General features: G+C 44.3%; 1 protein-coding gene across 2 annotated transcripts in view; it reads left to right on the top strand.

The window, feature by feature from the left end:
• The window catches only part of MEGF10 (multiple EGF like domains 10), a 124,618-nt gene that overhangs the window by 82,466 nt on the left and 20,785 nt on the right, over positions 1-21,367 (top strand). For both annotated transcript variants that reach the window (XM_037028513.1, XM_037028503.1), the window contains exons 9-13: positions 952-1,126; positions 2,642-2,762; positions 3,451-3,614; positions 6,134-6,236; positions 20,304-20,450. In XM_037028513.1, coding sequence (XP_036884408.1) covers positions 952-1,126; positions 2,642-2,762; positions 3,451-3,614; positions 6,134-6,236; positions 20,304-20,450 — 710 coding nt within the window. The remainder of the gene's footprint in view (positions 1-951; positions 1,127-2,641; positions 2,763-3,450; positions 3,615-6,133; positions 6,237-20,303; positions 20,451-21,367) is intronic.

The raw sequence follows: 21,367 nt of genomic DNA, 5'->3' as shown, positions 1-21,367 counted from the left end.
GTGGGGAACAAACTGTCTCAGTGGTAAGGGTGTGGCTGAGACCCTCACTTGACAGATGGACACACCAGGCCCAGAGGTTGTGTGCCTTCATTCTGGCGACCCCAGCGGTGGGACAGCTGGATTTAAACCCTCGGCCTTCATCCACCCCGGAGAGAGAAGTATTCTCTCCAAGTTTAGAAAATACAGGAATGGTCCTCCAGTGAGAGGTTCTCCAGCAACTGTCTGGATGCAACCACAGATTTTGTTGTTGCCCCTACATAAGGGGAGGGTTTAATCTCTGGAGAGGAAGCTCGTCTCTAACAGTCTTCCAATTGTGCACAGAGCGAGTTTGGTTGTGAACATTTTCCTCGGTGGGAAGCACATGTGTTTGGAGTGCCACAGAGTGCCCTATTGTGTCAACCTCAGTAACCGGTGCATCTCAGTGCAGCTGACGTGTCCATTTGCTGTGGGGTGACAGCCGGCTGCCTGGCCCATCAGGGTGGCTGCTGTTTCAGGTGGGGACAGCTGCACTGCCACCAGGTAGGGGGAGCTGAGAGAAGAAACAGGCTGAAAAGGTTGCAGCTTTTGGAGCTCTTTGGATATCACCCTGGTGAACTGACTTGGTGGCGCTCATTGGATGGAGCCCCTTAGACCTTCTCTTCCTGTCACCCTTTTATTGCATCAGGGCTTTTGATTTATGAAAATTAAAATGAATTTCAGACAAAAGGACACTGAGTGACAGCCATCGCCTTAGAGCATGACGCTGATTTCATGCAACATTGCTATAGTGCCCGTCGGGTTTCAGCCAATTAATTAAATCACGCCAAGCCTGGGAATGAAGTTTGAATGATTGTGCATGGAATTACCCACACATTTGGTGGTCATGACTAACCACCACTAGGCCACATTTGCATGGGCCTTGGGTGTCATGTTTACCCCAGAGTGACTTGCTCCTTTCATCCACGCTCTCAGCTGTCACCCCATGTCTGGGGAGTGTGCCTGCAAGCCTGGCTGGTCGGGGCTCTACTGTGATGAGACATGCTCTCCTGGGTTCTACGGGGAAGCTTGCCAGCAGATCTGCAGCTGCCAGAACGGGGCTGACTGTGACAGTGTAACGGGAAAGTGCACCTGTGCCCCGGGATTTAAAGTAAGTGATGAGGGCTCAGGAGGAAGGAGACAGGGTGTGGTGTGGAGTATATTGATACCATGACTTATATGACCTTTGCTGCAGTGCAATGAATATGCTAAAATCAATCCCGCCATTAACAAGAAGAGGAAAGAGAAAACTAGTGATAAGTGATATAAGTAATTATCTGAGAATGATGAGTGAGAAATCTGGTAAAACAGTAAATGTGCCAGTAATAGTTAATTATTAATATTTGTCATAAAGAATGATATATCGTAATTATTTTTATATAATTATTTTACTGTTTTATATGCAACAAAGAAATTACTTTTCCAAGTAGGATGTATTTTTTTGTCAACAGTTTCCGTCTTAATTCCATATAATTTGAAAGCACATAACATATCAAGTTAGCATGTATTACATATTGTGCAATGGTTAGTAATACATAAGTTTTTTGGTCTCTTTGAGAATCTAGAACTTAACAAAAATGCCCATATATGCCGATAGAACCGAATTTTGGCTAGATTCCAGGCTGTCTTAGCTACGGGCCAGGAATCTTTGTTTTAAAGGAAAATGGATTGTTCTTGAATAATTTTCTCCCAGTTTAAAGAGGAGGACGCTAAACGGTGAAGGGCATTGATGATCATTCCAGAGCACATCGTGCAGAATAAGGAGACCATAAAGTCTCTGAGCTGAGGGGATCTTTACAGGGTTTCCTTTTTTAAAAAAGATGTTATTTATTTCTTTTTAGACAGGGAGGGGGAAAGAGAGGGAGAGGAATATCCACGTGTGGTTGTCTCTCTCATTCCCCTCCACCCCCAGGGACCTGGCCCGCCACCCAGGCATGTGCTCTGACTGGGAATCAAACCAGTGACCCTTTGGTTCACAGCCTGGCACTCAATCCACTGAGCCACACCACCCAGGGCAGGGGTTTCTAATCTATGTCACAGTCCTTTGGTTGAGCCCTGGAATCTGCCTTGTCTTAAAGAGTCCCTTGTGTTTTTAAAGTAAGAGACCTCCGGTCACCTTTGGTAGCCAACTTCTACCTTTCAGATAATACGCTGTCGAATAATAAATTGATCAGGTGGGCCATTCCTCTGTTGGACCCACTGATCAGATCATGTACTTATTATGCAAGGGAGTCTAGGAAGCATTGCAATGTAATGTGCAGTTCATATTTATGTTCATTTATTGACAGTAACTTTACAGCTACAGTTTATTGTTATATATCTACTTGCCTGAGCAAGGACAAAAGGTTTTATATTTGCTACAAAGGAAAACTAATGAAGGCAGCAGGCATTTTTGGATATTACTCAATACTACGTCATAAACATGGGCCAGCCAGCATTGCCCTTGAATCTCTAAATTTGTGTAGTGGTGGCATTACAACAAGTCTTTAATTGTAACACATTATACAATGTGTTACAATTGGAGAGGGAGTATAATCAGCATCACCAAGATGTATTTTTGTTTATTGGTGTGGGCCTTATATCATTTGGTAGAACTGCGTGCACTTTCCTGTTTGCCTCCCTCTAGGGAACTGACTGCTCTGCCCCATGCCCTCTGGGGACCTATGGGGTGAACTGTTCCTCTCTCTGTGGCTGTAAGAACGATGCCATCTGCTCTCCTGTGGATGGGTCGTGTTCTTGTAAGGCAGGTGAGTGAGTACTTGAGTCTTTTATCTGATCTTGACCCTGCCATCTCCTGGAGTCACAGGGAAGAAAACTTGACTGGGATTCTAGGTGCAGCTGTGCCAAAATTCAGTGCCTGGCCTCAGCAAGCCCTTCAGCCAGGGTGGGTTCTCCTGCGCTCCTGAGTCAAGGGAAGAGGCTCATTCTTAGGAGCTAATCTCTGAAGTTGCTGCCCACTTCAACAGTCTGTGCATCTCTGCACTTTGGGGATGAGTAAGCTGAGCAGGCAAGTTTCCGTGCCCCTGAATGCACGGACCTGGAGTCATGACGAGCAATGCAGCCAAGCACCCATTTCACATGAGCACCAGAATGGTCTGTCTGGAGTTCCTACAGTGGCCAGGATCCTAGATACCCAGTGTTCATGATTAACAGGGTCCTGCTTTAAAGGCAGATAAATATTTCACTTTCCCAACCTGAACAAAACTCAGCATCACTGTGCATTAAAGGGACCCCCACTCCATGCCTCTTTACTCAGTGGCGCTTCCCATATTGGCATCTGCGTGACAGATCAACGGCGCACATCTCTGTGCTGGAGCTGCAGGACACCACTGTGCATCTCGAAGATGCTTCAAAAGGGGGAGGGACGTGGGAGGGCTCAGCAAAACTCCCTGCTGCCTCGGTTCCCTCTCACGCTCTGCGTCCTTGTCGTGGCAGGCTGGCACGGCGTGGACTGTTCCATCAGCTGCCCCAGCGGCACCTGGGGCTTTGGCTGTAACTTAACATGCCAATGCCTCAACGGCGGAGCCTGCAACACCCTGGATGGGACATGCACCTGTGCACCCGGATGGCGTGGGGCGAAATGCGAGCTGCCCTGCCAGGTACCACCAAACCAGTACCCAAGCTGGGAATGCCTGGGAGCCTATGCCAGAGGGTTCGCCTCTTCTTGCAGTTTTCCTGATTTGATTTAAAGTGTCTGAGTGCAAACCAAACCTCAGGAATTATTAGAAGAACTAAGGTAAAGGGGTAGACATGGAAATTGGTTAGGTAGCTTTGTGAGAATCACTTCTTTTTTTTCCTTCGTATCTATTCAGGTTCCCCCCAATGCCACGCCCACCCCTGTCTATATTTTCTGTTCTTACACACCCATCTCTTCCTGGCAGCCCGTCAGCAGCGCCTGCCCATCACCCAGCGTGTGCCTCCCTACTCTCCAGAGAGTGCGTTTCCATTGTGATGGAGCTCCTCCAGCCTTTGGGCTGGACCGTACCGGGGAGCAGAAGGGGTGGTGAAGGTGTCACAGACATGCTGGTGGAGGTAGTGAGAGTGAGAGAAGGTTTGGAAACAGACGTCTTTTAATGCAAATGTCTCTGGAGTCACAGAGTCTGCAGAGATTTCCAATGCTGAGTCTAGTCCCTTAACCTGCTTTGGAGATTTTCGTCATTAGAAATCCCACACTGTGTCACCTGCAGGCTGGCTGACGAAGGGTGCACCTGGAAAGTGCCTTCTGTAGTCACGTGATTTATCTTTCTTCTGGAATGAAGCACGTGGCCGTTTCTTTCCTTCTTTTTCATCATTCTTTCTTTCTGTTACATTTCTTTTCTCCTGAGCCCATATGCGCTCTCCCTTTTGTGTGTTCTATGCCTCCTGGAGAAGGTCGTATAGCCAAGAGGACACTGTGACCCCCTGAGCAGAGCCCCTCACGAAAGGCCATCCACAGAGGTTCTTTTCTCCCTGGGCTTCCTCCTCACTAAGTACAAGCCATTTCCCAAAGCAGAGAGGGCCTGCCCTGGCCTATTTCATGCCCTGCGAACCCTTAAAGGGGACAAAATGAAGTTAGCCATGCTGCCTCTCACCCACCAGTGAACCCAGTATCCATGCCCTTAGAAGGGCTTGAAGATCTCCTTTCACACCCAGCCTGGCTGTGGACAGAGCAAAGCCTCTGGCACAGTTTTGACCTTTTATTTATTTTTTTCACATATTAGGTACGTTATTAAATCAGATAAACCAGTGGTTTGGTGGCTGAAATAGTAGCAAAGCTACATCCCATGCAACCCCATCAAACATTAGTGGGCCTAAAAAGTAGTTTATTTACTTTATTTTAGTAAGTTTAATAATCTGGACAATGATTTGCCACCTAACCTCCATGGCTGTTCCGTGCCAGTGCATAGGTCCCTCCCCTTGGGCCCCCCTGGTGCGTGTGCCCCCCTGTTTTCCTCAGTGCTGGGTGGCGCTGGAGGTCTCTAGCACTCGCCCTCGGCCCCTCAGGATGTGGCAGGGAAGAGCAGGGCTTGTCAAGGCACAGCTTTCCATTCCTCGCCCACAGGCTAAGTGACCACGTCCACAAAGAGTCTCATCTCTGGTGGACCGCCCACACTGGTGTGCGTGTGAGAACACAGATGTCTGTGGGGACGGATTAGGGGGAGGGTGAGCCTGCTTCGTNTGAACAATGATTTGCCACCTAACTTCCATGGCTGTTCCGTGCCAGTGCATAGGTCCCTCCCCTTGGGCCCCCCTGGTTCGTGTGCCCCCCTGTTTTCCTCAGTGCTGGGCGGTGCTGGAGGTCTCTAGCACTCGCCCTCGGCCCCTCAGGATGTGGCAGGAAAGAGCAGGGCTTGTCAGGGCACAGCTTTCCATTCCTCGCCCACAGGCTAAGTGACCACGTCCACAAAGAGTCTCATCTCTGGTGGACCGCCCACACTGGTGTGCGTGTGAGAACACAGATGTCTGTGGGGACGGAGAGGAGGGAGGGTGAGCCTGCTTCATGCTCTCGGAATCCTCAATCAGATCACCCCATTTTGTCTAGACGTCTGCCTCAAAAGGAGGGTGTCACCTAGGAAAAGAAACAGAAGACTTTCATCTCCCTTACAGTTCCACATACCCCACTGGCAGCTTACGGAAACACACTTAACTCAGTCAGAGCTATAACACTTTTTTTAAATTTTGGAGCTTCTCTATGTGGGTCAGGCTGTTCCCGTTGCACTAAAGAATAGAAAGCCTTGTAGGGAACACGGAACTGTTTTACAGAAATATTTAGGAGCAAAGAAAATATGTTAACAAGTTGTGGCTTACAGTAAGATAAAAAAGATGATTTGAATGAGTTGGCATATTTGCATATCTCTGCATTATGCATATCAGCATATGAGTGTCATTGACGTCACCAGTCGTGTGTCCCAACCGGACGTCAGAGCTAAACTAAGGTCTGAGGGACTTTAAAATACTGGCCTCCTGGAGCCCATAGTTTGGGGGCCCCGGAGATGTGGAAGGAGGTGGTTAGAAGGCAGGATGTTGCTGCAAGGTGTTCGGGAGCAGAGGAGGGTGCTGCACCGGAAACAGCTGACCGAGGCCCCTTGGGTCTCCCGATGTCAGATTCCCTGTGTCCTCACTGCTGTCTTCCACGCAGGACGGCACGTACGGGCTGAACTGCGCCGAGCGCTGTGATTGCAGCCACGCGGATGGCTGCCACCCCACCACGGGCCACTGCCGCTGCCTCCCCGGATGGTCAGGTGAGCCCAGGAAATGGGAGCGGCGCCCTCTATGCCTACCACTGCGCCTTGCTCTTCCAAAGAAACACACACAGGTCAGCTGTACAGAAAAAATGAAAATGCAGCTGTCTCTGGTAAGCTGACAGATTTTTGCCCAAGAAATATTACTATTGGGCCTAATTCATCTGTAATCTAGGAGTGACTTTTTGTTGAATGGTACAAGGGCAGTTCTCCTGAGCCTTCATGGAAGGTCCAACTGTCAGAATTCAGGCCAGCAAGAGAGGAAAACGTGAATCCTTCGAAGAGTGGAGCAGGATCTCTGGGGTATTTTTGAGCACTAAAGAAAGAATTGTTGAACCATAAAAATATAATTAAGCTCACCTTACTGAGACAGAAATATTGAATATTAATATGGTCAATGTGCAAATATTAAAATAGTCATCGCTAGAAATGAAAGTTGTCAAATTTGCCTTTTCTTATAATAATGTTTGTCAAAAAATTCATAATATGGTTGAACACCAATGTTCTAACCAAGTCTTTCCTGATTTACATTACTCCGTGGTTTCAGCAGGAAGTTTAACAAATTAATCGGGATCTTCAAGAAGAAGAATAGCTTTTCCCATCATGTATAGACCTGGAAGAATGGCACCAAGTGCCCAAGCAAATTGGAATCTTGTTCTTTTTTATACATCAAATCAAGCCTACCCTTTAAAAAAAAAGCCAATACTTTTGGCTTTTTAAAATCCTTTTTAGGAAAAGCTATAAATGGCAATGCAGTAGGACAGTTATTGAATACTGGGATGACTGAACTAAATATATTGATGACCATTTCTGCTGGAAGTAAAATAAAATACTGACTGCTGATTTGCCAGTTTAAAGTGAGACCTTGTTATGCTATGGACTGGATTAGAGCTACATAAATCAACCAGAACTTCCTTCTATGATTACCTTCTCTCAAAAGTCACTTGTGTGTGCTTATATGTATTTGTATATATACTACATTCGTATCTAAATATATAAATTTGGAGAGGAGAGGAAATTTGTAAGAGCACACTTCCCATATTGATGCTTCAGTGTCCTCCAAACATTTTCAACTTGTCCTCTAAAAGAAATTGGTAATAACGAGCTAAATATCCTTTGAGTGATGGTTTGTACTTTCAGAAGGTGGATCTTTCAGGAGAGACTCTTAGGCCTCCCTACCAGCTATGTCACATTGAGGACATTGTGGCATCAGGATGGTCTTACTTTTTAGCAAAAACACATACAAAGAAGACTCTAGAGAGGTGATAATAAGTGAGGCTTACTGCATGCTTACGGCAGGCACACAACTCTGTGAGGTAGGAAATATTTGTTTTCTCCTGTCTACAGATCAGGAAGCTGAAGCAGAGAAATGTTAGGTGCCCGAACCAAGGTTCCAGAGTCGATGAATGTGAGAGGGTTTGCACTGATGCACCCCCTGCGTAGGCAGCTCTTTCAACAACTGCACCCACCTGCCACATGCAGACTTATTCCAGGAGGTGCTAGGGCGGAGGGCAATTATGTTGAGATTCATTTTCACTTTGGATGAAGACTTCTAGGAGTTACATGAGAGGACCATGGAGATCAGTGTGATTGATCTACCGATCAATCAATCAATTCCTCTCTATACATGTATATATGTATAATAGCTTTATTGAGATATAATTATATACCATAGATTCACCTATGTAAAGTGTACAACTCAGTAGTTTTTAGTGTATTCAAATAATAGTACATCATGGTCAGTTTTAGAAGACTTTTATCACCTTCAAAAGCTAGCGCGCAGTAGCATTAATTCCCCATTTACCCCTAGTCCTTTCTACTGCCTCCCCCCTCCCCAAGCCACCACTAATCTTCCTCCTGTCTCTGTAGATTTGCCTGTTCTGGATACCATATGGACTCACATAGGATGTGGTGTTTTGTGACTGGTTTCCTCTATTCAGCATTTGTTTTTTAGTTACATCTATATTGGAGCCTATGTCAGTACTTCATTTCTTTTGACTTGCAAATAATATTCCATTATATGGGTAGACCACATTTTATTTATCCATTCATCACTGATAGATATTTGGGGTGTTTCCACTTTGGGGCCATTTATATATACTGAATTTTGCAGATAGTAAGATGCACCAGACTATAACACACACCTAGGTTTTAGAGGAGGAAAATAGAAAAAAGATTTTTGAAGCAAAAAATGTGGTAAAATATTTAATAACATAAATAACATAGGCCGCTGCCCCTCCCCCACAGTGAGCCAAATATGTACATTTGGACTATAAGAGGCACCCCCCCATTTCCTCCCAAATTTGGGAGGAGAACATGTATCTTATAGTCCAAAAATATGGTAAGTTTTTGTGTGGATGTATATAGGTTGGATATATATTTAGAACTGGAATTTCTGAGTCATATGATAATTTTAACCTTTAAAAAAATTAAAAATTAGGAAGAATTGCTAAAAATTTTTCCAAAGTGGCTGCACCATTTTACATTCCCACTATCAGTGTATGAGGGTTCTGAGTTTTTCATATGTACACTATCATTTGCCTTTTTCATTATAACCATTCTGTTATAGTTGGTAGGAAATAGTATCTCATTGGTTTTGATTTGTACTTCCCCAATGAGTAATGATGTTTAGAATATTTTTATGTGGTTATTGGCCATCTGTATATCTTCTTGTTGAAATATCTATATGTATTTTTGTTTATTTTTAATTGGGATGTTTGTCTTTTTATTACTGAGTGGTAGTAGTTCTTATATAATGCTGGATATAGGTCCTTTATCAGGTACATGACTTGCAAATACTTTCTCTCATTGTATGACTTATTTTGCTCACCTGTTGATAGTACCTTTTGCAGCAGAAAATTTTTTATTTTGATGAGGTTCAGTTTGTGTATTTTTTCCTTTTGTTGCTTATGCTTTTGTCAGCAAATCTGAGAAACCATTGACTAATCCAAGGCCACAGAGATTATGCTTCTATAGTCTTCTAAGAATTTCATAGTTTTAGCTTTCATGCTTTTGGCTCTATGTGTCAATATTTGATCCACTTTGAGTTCACTTTTTTACATATGGTAGAAGTAAGTGTTCAACTTCATTCTTTTGCATGTGGATATCTTGTTCTGGTACTGTTTGTTGAAAAGGCTGTTCTCCAGTTAGTTGTCTTGACATTCTAGTCAAAAATCAATTGGCCATGAATGTGTTAAAGTTTATTTCTAGACTCTCACTTATATTCCATATATATATTCCATATATAAATTCCATATATATATTCCATATATAAATTCCATATATAAATTCCATGTATATATTCCATATATATATTCCATATATATATTCCATATATATATATTCCATATATATATATATATATATATATATATATATATATATATAAAACCATCCTTAGGCCAGTACCATACTGTTTTGACTGTTTCAGCTTGGTAGAAAACTTTAAAATTGGGAAGTATGAGTTCTCTAACTTTGGTCTTCGTTTTCAAAATTGTTTTCACTATTCTGAGTCCCCTGAATTTGCACATCAGCATGTCAATTCCTGCAAAGAAATAAGGTGGAAATTTAATGAGGATTGGATCTATAGATCGATGGAGGGAGTATTGCCAACTTAACACCATTAGGTCTTCAGATCCTTGAACGTAGGATGTCATTATTCACCTCTTCTGCGGTGTCTCTCAGCCCCTTGAAATCTGTTGAGAGCTGCTTTGGCTTCTGACAGGAATGAACTAAGACGAACTGTCACTCCTTGAATTCCAGTGTCTGAGAGCTACCTTGGGAAACAGGCCACGGCTGGTGTAATGGCCTGTCTTTCTGTTAATAGGAGCTGCCCACGGACGCATTGATTCGCTGGCCTTCTAGTTCCTCCTTGATTTATAAAAGCTGAGATAACTCAGACTTCACACTATGAAGTTCCCTCTTTTCACGCCTCTGTTTGGTTTTCAGTGACTAAATGTTAAAACCATTACTTCAGGGACTAGAGCAGATTTTGTGACACAAGAGTCCTTGAACTTCTCAATTGGAGTGACCAACACCAAGTTCTCAATGACCACCTTGAAGCTACCTAAGTAGTATTTTTAATCCCCAGTGAATTCAGAAATTTCTTTAAACATATCATTTGTTTTGGTCAAAACTCCACCAAATCTACTCTTAAATTTTGAGTATATAGGAAATGTGAGGTGTTCCTGAACACACCAGTATCCACCTGCTTCGATGATTTAGGACCAGCCTGTGAAAGGCGTACTCTCGTGTACATGAGAAAATCAGGAGCTGTGATTTGGCCTGAAGCCAGTCCCAAAATGTGCCCGTTGCATTCCACAGTCTGGGTCATGGGGTAAGACAAATTATCGCATCTGGCCTTAGACCCTGGGAGCTCCTGCGGGAATGCAGTGGCTTTGTCACACAACATAATCTTGTAATCCTTTGTCCATCTGTGACTGGTCTGCTTCCCAAAGAGGGGGAAGCTTGCCGCTTTGTGTTGCTCTATCACGTGTTGCCCATCATTTCTTTGCTCATAGCCCCAGAGACTTGTTCACCTGGGGCTCCCGTGTCGGTGCTGGGTCTGCATGTATCAAAGGCTGCTGTGAAATGGTTTTTTTTCAAGAGGTCACCCCCCTCCTCACAGAACACACATGGTATAAGCAAATGTCTGTCAAGGAAAGAGAGTTCCTGAAGTTCCAGAAGGCACCCTACAATTGGGTCTAGGATTGGCTTATTTTTCTAAAAGAAAAAAGAGCAGAAACATAGCCTCCGTGTGTTTACACAGAACATCATCACATTGCCAGTGCTGGGTAGGCTCGTGATTTTTCCTCACAAACTTGTGTCGAGTTAGTACCTTGAAAGGACCTTCTCCAGTATAAAGAATGGTTTGCTTTCCACTTAAACACCAGTTTCAGGGACAAATCAATAGCATCAGCTCAGGGAAACAAGTGTTTCTGTTTCCTCTGCTCCCCATTGCTGAGATTGCTGGAGGTAAAACGTTAAGAATTGCTGGAGAGGGTAGCGACGTGTGGGATAGCAGTGAGGCTTTTGTGAAGGCATCAGTGAAATCTAACCCGGGGACCTGGGCTCTTCCCCTGACCAAGCCGACAAGGTGGCGGAGGGCCACCGGTGGTGCTTGGTCATTGGCTGAGGGAGGCTGATCAGACCTCTGAGGTTGGAACCAGAAACAGGGGTCAGGAGAGTTGTGTCCCTCTTTCCAACGAAATGGATATGCCTACATTGAGCAAGTCATGTGCTAGCCTGATACACTAAGGAATTCGCCTTGCTTTCTTACCGTTGGGCTCATCCTGCACTCCTCATAACTTCACCCTCTGTCCTAATGTTCGACTGTCGTTTTGTCTTAAAGGAACCAAGACTCTTGTTTATTTCTACTATACCTGAGAGCCCCATTTTATGTAGTCATAAAAAATCTTCATAATGTCCTACCACATAGGTTAAGCAAAACATAAGTTGCGTCTGACATCCCAGATACCATTTCCAAAAGAAATGTCCCATTGTTCAAAGCAAAATATGTGCACTTCTATTATATGTGGTTATTTAAAACCCCAGTTTATTGACATTTTTAACCAGTAGACTGCTTTATCAAAAAGGGGCAGATTTCAGTAAAAAAACTTGGGGGAAAATGAAACACCTGTCAGGATGTTGGCTATGGCCTGGGCTCCTTCTCCCACACCTCTGCCACACACACACACACACACACACACACACACACACACACACACAGCTATAAAATGAGACTGGCTTCTCAAAATGAGCATTCTGAAATTCCAGATGTCAACGAAATATAATTTGAGGCGTGTGTGTGTATTCCCAAAGCAATGGAGTGGTATGCTTCACAAAGTATTTTTCAAACCCAGTAGCAACACACTGACATTTCTTTTCTTCCTTTCTGCTCTGACTCCAGTCAGCCAGGATTTCGAGGTCTCACTCCAGCACTCTGGAACCCATGCAGTCCCCAGCCTGTTTCTCAACCCTGGCTAAGCTCACCATGACCTAGGAACTCTTTTACATGTTCCCAGTCCCCACCGCACATCTACTGCCTATTGAATGGCGGTGTGCAGGGTGGGTGAGGAGGAGGACGGTGCCATTGCCAGCTCAGAAGCACGTTCTGTACAAATTCGGAAAAGGTTTGGAAGTTCCTAAGGGTGTACTTCTTGGGGGGTAGATCGTGGGCTGGATTTTTGCCCTGACTTGGCGCTGGCCGAGGTTCTTCTTGGATGGTGGGCCACCTGCACAGCCTTCCCTGGCGGACCTGTTGGCCTTTCAGCAGTTGTCCTGGCGGTCCGGGCAGTGGCAGTTCCCAGTCTGTAGACGGGCCTCTGCTCTGCCTTGCTACTCTTGTTATTGACGGGGAGCATTTCTGTGACAGAGCCTTACAAGCAGTTGCAAAAGACTACAGGAGGCTGAGGGATGAATTCATGTCAGGAAAAAAAACCCCATTAATTGGTAAAGTTAGAGAAAAGAGATTAGGATGCCACATCAACCTCCAGGAGTCTTGGGAAAGAGGAAGGGGCTGGCAGGGCGAGGTATTATGGAGAGAAGTGCAAAGGAGAGGAGGAGGGGAAGTGGCCTCTCCTCTGAGCCCAGCCGAGAAGGGGGGCATGGGAAGGAGGGAAACCTGGAGGCAAGTTTATGATTAGAGGCTGGCTTCTCTACTCTGCTTGGCAAGCAGAACCAGGCCCATAGTGGTCCTAGCCCCTGTCCAGAAGGACACCTTCTGGGGCAGACGTCCCATTTCTTGTCCAGTGACATGTAAGTGCAAATTCAAGTGCAAGTGAGTTTTAAAGAGTATACCTAATCATCCACAAGTGCAAGTGACACACTGTCTGACTCTTTAAGGTGTTGAGGGGTGGAGAATGTGTATGCCGGAGCATAGGTCTCTCTGTCTATATGGCTTTAGGGTGAAGGGGGCCATGTAAAAGCAGGATGTGGGGTCCCTGAAGGGGTGGTGGTGGAGGAAAGGGCTCACCTTCCCAAAAGAAAGGCTGCAGAAAAAAACGAAGTTCCCAGGTCTCCCAGTCTGCTAGTAGTCTGTTCTCTGCTTTTATCTGGGTCCACTCTAAGGATTGCCATGCTTTCTGATGTTTTTGTCTTATAGATGCAAATGCAAACATATCTGATTTAGATGACTTTTCAGTTTTTTTTTTTCAACTTGGCTCTTTGTATAAAGCAGATTCTTTTCTCATGGATCTTTGAAATTCACAGTCTCCAAATACTTGACAAATTTAACAACCATCTATTGGGTGTCTCCAAGTTGTATGAGCCACGATGCTTAGGGGCTGGGCACAGGAAGCTAAGTGCCACTCGCTCCCAGGATGCAGAAAGACGTTCCCAGTCTCTCAGGCAGGCACTGCACAGGCAGGGGTAGGCACGCCAGCGAATAACTTCCCACACTACAATGTGCCGCCCCTTCATTGGCTGGGGGATTAGAAAAAGCAGAAAAGTATTATGACTAGGTACTGTAATCCCTTTCTTCTATAATCACCAGGCCCAATTATTAGGAACAAATCTCTCTCTTGGTTCTACTATATGTTTAACATCTTGTTGCTCAGGAACGAGACAGCGACTTGAAATCATTTCCTTCATTCGCTAACACCCCAAATATTGCAATGCTGGCACAAGGAATATCAACAATGAAGCAGGACAAGGAGTTTGGGTGTTACCCCTGAGCAGGGGAAATAATGACACCCCAGATGATTCATTTACCACATTCAGGGAATCACAAGTGCCTAGTGAATGCTGACTTCACATTGAGGCCGCTGGCATTCGGCATCAGGCATTAAAGGCACGAACATTTCTTTAGAGCTGCTTAGCTGAAGTTTATCACGATCATTCAGCCATTGCCTAGCAACTTGTGAGGGCTATCAAAGAGCTCTTTGTCCTCAGGCCTGGCAAAAACAGACCCTCACACATCTCCTTATCAGCATCAGAACATTTATCAGGGGAAAACGGCTTCCTTTGAGCCAGAGAGTCCTGCGAATTTAAAGATACCCTCTTCTTATTTTGTTTCATCAGCCAAATAGTTTAGGAACTTGTTTCCTGAAGTAACTCATATTAGAGCCTTAATCTGTACTTTGGGAAGCATTCCACAAGAATTTCCTCAAGAGGTCCCATAATTCTTCTATTGCTTTATAATCTGGGCTAGCATTAAAGAACACGGACGTGAGCTCATGAAAGTGTATCTTCTCAGAAATGAGCAAGGCAGACATTTCCTCTCCGTTTGAGGGAATGTTCACCTTTTTAGGTGTACAAAATGTAAACATGCTGGTTTCCTGGTTTCAGTGCTCTCTCGGCATTTCTTCAGGGAGAAAAGCGTGGCCTGGGTCCTCCATCCAGTTGGAAAATGGTCCTAAACACCACATCAAAAAAAGGGACTGGGCTTATGAATTCATTCAACAAATATTTGACACCTTCCATGTGCCAGGCACTGTAGTGAACTAAAACAGGCACCACCTCCCTTCGCAGAACTGCCAGTTAGTTAGTTACCCTGGTGGGGTGGGGGGCGGGGGCTGCCCTTTCATCTGCATTCGCTCCTATTTTTCTCTGGAATTCATCTCCCCCTGCATCCCAATTGCCATTATTTTTATTATATATTTTTTCCCATTACTGACAGGTCTTTCTTCCAGGTTCACCATCAAAGCATCTTCTGCTCTTCTACAAAACATAGGTTTAATTACACACATCCCCTACTTAATTGTCCATTTGGTCCCTATTAACACTGTTACCAAACTAAAGGGATTTGCTCACCTGTGCGCATCAAAGCCCAATCAGATGTGAACAAGAGTTTGCAGCAAAGAAAGTAGTTTATTATTTTAAAAGATGGCACCAAACTGGAGTCAAAGGTGAGCCATTGTTCCAAGACCTGGCTCCCCGATGGCTTCCAGGGGGAAAACCATGAATTATGGTGGAGTTAGGGTCATGCTGTCTACTGATTGGTCAGCACTAGGGTAGGCATAGTTAGTTGATTGAGGCATCTCTGGTCCTGGGGTCAGCCACAGCGTCTCAGCCTGGTTTCACAAGGGTGTGGGATGGTGGGGTCATTCTGCTTCTCTGGGTCTGGACCTGAAGCACAACTGAAAATTAGATGTTATCTTTAGTTTGAGTAAAACTCTGTCTCTTTGATCAACAGACCTGAGGTTTTGTTCCTAAGATTTTTTGATGCTGATTGAAACTTCATTGTCCTGAGGGCTTTTTGATTGAGGGGGTGGACATGCAAGGAACGGGGAGGTGGCTGAGCCAGGGTACTGAATGAGGCCAGTTTTAATCAAAAAGACAGAAAGAAGAAAAGATCAATTAAAGATATGAAGTTTCGGTGGGGTCCCAACACCAGGAGGAAGCTCACAGTCCACAGTGTGGTGTTCCTGGCTCTGCTCTACGTGACCACTGCCCGGCTGCCCTGCCTACCCCCCACTCTCCACAGCCTCCGTTTCAGTGATCCCCAACTTGGGATTCCCGAAGGATGAGGCACATAACTTCTTTGGGACTCTGAGTCTCACGCCCAACTTTCCTTTCGCTTGGAACCTTCACAAGCTACCTTCGTCTCCTACGGTGATCCCCAGCAGGGTTGGTGTGCCTGTTCTGGGGCCATTAGCAGTCTAGACTTAGAGGTAGTTTCTGAAAGGACCTCTCGCCAACAAGCCAGCAGCCATCAGCCCCCATGAACGTTAATTGAGTTGAAGTCTCTCTTCTGTCTTTGACAAGCAAGGAAATAAAAAGGTGTCTTGTAGGACTCTAGCAAAGTTGGCAAACGTGAGGATGAGATCAGTGGAAATAATTCAGGAATAAAACACACATAGACACAGAGCCAAAAATAATGGTTAAAGCAAACTTATAGTTCTCTCTCCCGGAGAAAATGTCCCTGTATGCCTGCATAGAAGTCACATCGGTAGCATGTACTCTGGTATCCTCTCTGTGAGTCTCATTGCTTAAAACCTCACACTTAGAGATTTATTTCTAAAGCTCTTAATTTGTATTTTCTGAGACTACTAATATTTTCTAGAGAAGGTAATACCTCAGCAATAATAAATTTGTCCTATCCTTTCCTGGCTATAAGATGAAGGGAAAGATAGCAAGAGGATACGAGAGGCCTGAAAAGGGAAATACAGTAATAGGAGAAAATGGTGCTTCAAGAGCACAAAAAAGACAGCTTCCCACTTTTCCCTGGAGCTGCCCCCTGATGGCTATATACTTTATGTTTGCCTTCAAGCAGATGAGGCACTAATATCTGCAAAATGACGACTTCTTCCTACTGATGATAGAGAAAAAGAAAAAAGGATGGAATGTTTAGGGGAAGTTGGTAATAGAATTATTATAATGCACTTTCCAAGGAAAGACTTCATTGTAATCATAAAATAAAAGTTATGTCAAAGGAAGCTTGGTTCTGTTGAAATGTGTGTATAGGGTACATGATGAGAGACAGAAAATTTCATGGATGATCTCTAGAATTTCTTGTGATTGTCTGCAAATGAAAGGATGTGTAGGAGCTTATATTTGCAATGGATCTCCTTGCTATACCATGGGCCTTGTTACATGTATGATAATTATCTCAATAAAGTTGATTATGACATGCTCATGCTAATCAGCTGAACCAACCTATTAGGGAAGAAGAATCAGGTATGAAATAAAAGATCACTTACTCACATTTGTCAGTCTGCCCACGAGTCATTTTTCTTAAGGTGCTCTCTGATTGGGAACGTGCTAAGTCATGGATAAATCATGACGATCTATAATGGCAAGAAGCAGCATATACTTTTTGACCTAAAGGGTGCTCCATTCCATCTTAACAACATTGATTAAGTGTAATATGAAGGAAAGGTATGGCAGGCTGCTGATAAACTAAATCACTTTCAGTAACTAAATCTCCCTTTTCCCCAAGTTCCAACCCCACACAAAAAATGTGCCAAACATGAGGATGAATTTTCATGATGATTTTCAGAGTGGCAAAGTCATTACTCAGCTTCTGCGTCAAAGTCCTAACTGGGAGTTGCCTGGGTGGCTCCAGGCGAAAAGGACCAGGGTGTCGTCTGGATCTCTATGGAGGGGGAGTCCCTATTTTAGCTGTTGATAAACAGGAGTCCTGGTTCACAGGCAGAGCTCAGGACCTGAACTTGAATAGAGTGAAGCCTGTAGCAGATTAGCTTTGTTGGTACTTCCTTCACTTTCACAAAGGGGAGTTTAGGTTTGCAGCCTCCTTAGAAATGGTTCACTATTCTACACATTTGATTCTTTTGCCTTGTACGGGTGTCAGTCAAAACACCAGACAGGATTCGATGGCTGGTGAATCACATGTGGGAGGCATAGAGTTTTTGCAATTCCATCTCAGCTTTTCAAAAGAGATATGAATTTTTTTTAAAAGATGATATATTTGTGAACTCAAAAAATAATTGTAGTAGGCCAAAATTCCCTATCTCAGTCTATGGGGAACTCTTACACTCTAATCATCTTATAACATGCCTGATCTCCTTTCTCCAGCCAGCAGTCCAAGCTTAAATAATTGTCTATTGTTGGTTCAAGATAGACACAGTGAGGCCTGTGTGCTTTCATGCCTGCTTTACCATGTGGGAGACTTTCTGAAGGGAAAAAACAGAACAGTCAGAAGTGCAATATGTGGTTCAGCAGATACGTCTGTGTATGAATTAGCAATGTTCACATTCCGGTTTGGGGCTACTTATGTTCTAAGGCTTGGGCATTGCTAACTTTTCTCCTAATCAACATAGAAGCAAAATCTGTAATACAAACATTGCTTTCTCAGCTTCCTGGGTGCCGGGTTGTATTAGTGTTTTTGAATCCTCGAGTGTGTGCATGTTTGTTCTTACTGTGTTTTTTTTGGTCTAGGGCCAGCAGGCACCAGTTCACTACTAATTATAACTCATTCTTATTGCCTATCAATGCAAAGAGCATTCCTTTGAGTTGTGAAGAATTCGGACTTACAAGAAAGGAGTTCCCTGTTGTATTGCAAATGCAGACTTACAAAAGACACTTCCATTTACCTCCAGCAAAACCTAGTTGTATTTTGTGTTTTTGCAACTTGGGTTTTTCTTTATGTTATCTCTAGGCATTTTGATCATTCATGACTGACTGAAATTTCTCTATTTCCAGAGTGAGAATTAAACACCTACATAGTTTCATAGTGATCAATAACTTAGACAACAGCTGTCAAACACATCAGTTGTGGTATTGTTAGAGAACAGAGCCAAGGGGAGTACAATATACTATTACCAAAAGGACTCCCCACTAGGTTCACTATGCCTGCTGCCAGAGGAAAGACATCTCTCAATGCCAGAGATTTGCAAAAAGGAAAGGAAATGTTTATTTAAAGTTATACACTCATAAAGTAGTGACCCAATGTCCTCATTAAAATATTAAAGTCTTTTAGGGTACCCAGAGATGCACACAGTCCTTCCTTCTCCCTCTGCCCTGATCTGGCGTACCGTATCTCAGAAAAAGAAGAAGAAGTGCATGATTCGGGCTCTGGCACCATCAGCTGTGTTGTCGCCACAATCACCAGTTAATCCAAAGCCATGTGGCACCTTCCCATGGCCCACCAGCAAGAGTCCTTTCATCCCTTTTCTGCCAGGCAAGGTCTCTCCTGCTTCCTAAGCCACATGGCAAAAGGGAGCACCCCAAAGCCACGTGACCCTCACTCTCACCAAGGCTGTGGAGTCCCCACTCTGCCAAAGCTGCATGGTTCTCTCCTGCATGGCTGCCGAGTCTGGGTTTAAATCCCCGTGCCAATCTTCCTCTGCAGCCCTATTTTCAACTCCTCCTAAAATCTGTTACACCTGCCAGTGTTCTGGTGTCCTTCTAGCTTTACTGGGCTGTCATAGTAGTCTGGGCAGGTGTGACCCCATGGCATGGAGCCAATCATCTCCAAGCTTTCACACAAGCACTGTAACGAGGGGGAGTTGCCTCCCTGTTACATCTTGGGTGGAAGTCACTCCCATCCTCCTAGTTCAACGCATGGCCACAGCTATTTAACATATCTATGAAACCAGTTAAAGGTGATAGGTATGTTAAATGACCATGCCAGAAGGTAGCTGCAAAGCTGTTGCTGTACAAAATAGCTCTGCATGTTCCTGCTCCATGTGTCCCTTCCCCAACTCAAACCTGTAGGTGGGGAGGGAAGAGGACATCCTATATATTTTTCTAATATTTCCTGGACACCCTGAGTTCTGGACCCCATTCCAAATCCCTATTTTGAGCCCCTCTCTTAGCTGCGCCCTGTTAAAATATTGTCTGTAGCTGCCAGAAGCAGAGCAAATTTTTAAAGGGGAATTGGTGGCACAGACTTCCATGCTGCACAATGTATCATCAGAATACTTTAAGAGTGTGTTTATTGCTTTGCGCCAGGGGGACTTTTTAGAAATGTAAAGCAATTTAAACACCTTTTATACTGCCTTATATTTTTATAAAAAGATTTTATTTATTATTTTTAGAGCAAGGGGAAGGGAGGGAGAAAGAGTGGGAGAAAAACAATGTGAGTGAGAAAGACCTCACTTTTCTCATGCACCCCAATGGGACACCAGCCCGCAACCCAGGCATGTGCCCTGACCAGGAATCGAAAGAGCAACTTTCTACTTTGCAAGATGATGCTCATCCAACTGAGCCACAGAGGTCAGGGCAATTTCTCCTGATCTTTTTTACATTTTCCCCATTTCTTTGTAAAAATAAAGAATGGAGTGGAAGATAGGAAGTCACTATGAGCTAAGTGATAGAATATTTTTGAGAAGGTTTGCTTTTAATAGAGCCATTGGGCTTCCCCTTTGTTCTCTCCTCCTAAAGAAGAAAAATCAGTGTAGCAAAGGTGTTTTATTTCTCCTTTTTTATGACTTTATCAAAAATAGTCTTGGGATTACTTTCATGTTAGGATGATCCACGATCGCACCCTATGTGGTGGCATGTTGCTGTGTATAAGCGGATTTTAAACCTCATGCTACCTCAGCTCGTTGTCTGGGACGACCCAGCTTTGACACCATGACCTTAGGCCTCATCTCCGACTTCACATTGCAGAGGTGCCCACCTGCCCAGCCTCTCGCTCAGCCTTGCCCATGTGCGTTGTTCCAGGTATCCACTGTGACAGCGTGTGCGCTGAGGGACGCTGGGGCCCCAACTGCTCGCTGCCCTGCTACTGTAAAAACGGGGCCTCGTGCTCCCCTGACGACGGCATCTGCGAGTGCGCGCCGGGGTTCCGAGGCACCACCTGTCAGAGAAGTAAGTGCACCCAAGGCGGCAGCTCCCAGTTCTCCTCAGGGCACCACGTGTGCAGTGTCCTCTCTGCCCCACTTCTCAGTTCGCAGTGACGTGCTGTTGCAGTCGAGGGCGGAAGGCAGTGTAACGGGTCATCTTGTCCTCTGCAGAGCTGTCCTCGGTAGCACATCCCAAGTTTTATTCCTTCCAGCCTTCAGGACTAGCCGAACAGATGGTGGCTCTAGCCATTTTTTTCCCAGTAGTGGTTTCATTGCCTCATTGGCATCATTGACAGGATATCTTTCTTGATCCTGCCTTAAATCTTGCCAATGGTGTTCCAGAAATCCAGTGACCTGTAAATATTTTATTCAGCAGTTTTGGCATTGGCCCTATTTCAATTACTAGATGTCAACATCAGCCAAACCTTGAGGCAAATCATGCATCCTGCTAGCAGTCTTAAAGTTAGTCCTGTGGGGGAAATAGAATTGCTCAGTTACAAATGGGGGCTGTTGACATTGGTCAGTTGAAATTTTAGGTTAGAAAATATGCCATAAGATATTACTACATCTTCTTGTAAATGTTCTCAGGAAAGGAATATATGACTAACTACAAGATACGCTATTCTAAATTTTTAATCACCTTTCACATTAAGAGTTCTATGCAATTGTCCTATATTTAAATTCAGATACTGCCTTGGGAAGAACCTAATTATGAAGCATTTTGCTTATTCACTTTTCATCCACAATCATTAACTTGGACGGTGCTGAGGAGGAGCCATCTTTTAATTCTGACTATAAATCTATTTATTGCCAGTAATGACTCAAAGAATAAAGGATCAACACATGGATTGAGAGCATTTATTTGGGCCTTGTTAGAATGTAGAATGTTATTTCCTTCCTTTATTTATTTCTTAAAGCCTCTAGCTCTATGCCAAACCTCAA

The sequence above is a fragment of the Sturnira hondurensis genome, unplaced genomic scaffold, assembly GCF_014824575.4.
Source record: "Sturnira hondurensis isolate 20B ecotype Veracruz unplaced genomic scaffold, ASM1482457v3 Scaffold0001509, whole genome shotgun sequence".
In the NCBI taxonomy this organism is placed as follows: Eukaryota; Metazoa; Chordata; class Mammalia; order Chiroptera; family Phyllostomidae; genus Sturnira; species Sturnira hondurensis.
The sequence above is the reverse complement of the archived record's forward strand: the minus strand, read 5'-3'. Positions and strand labels throughout refer to the sequence as shown.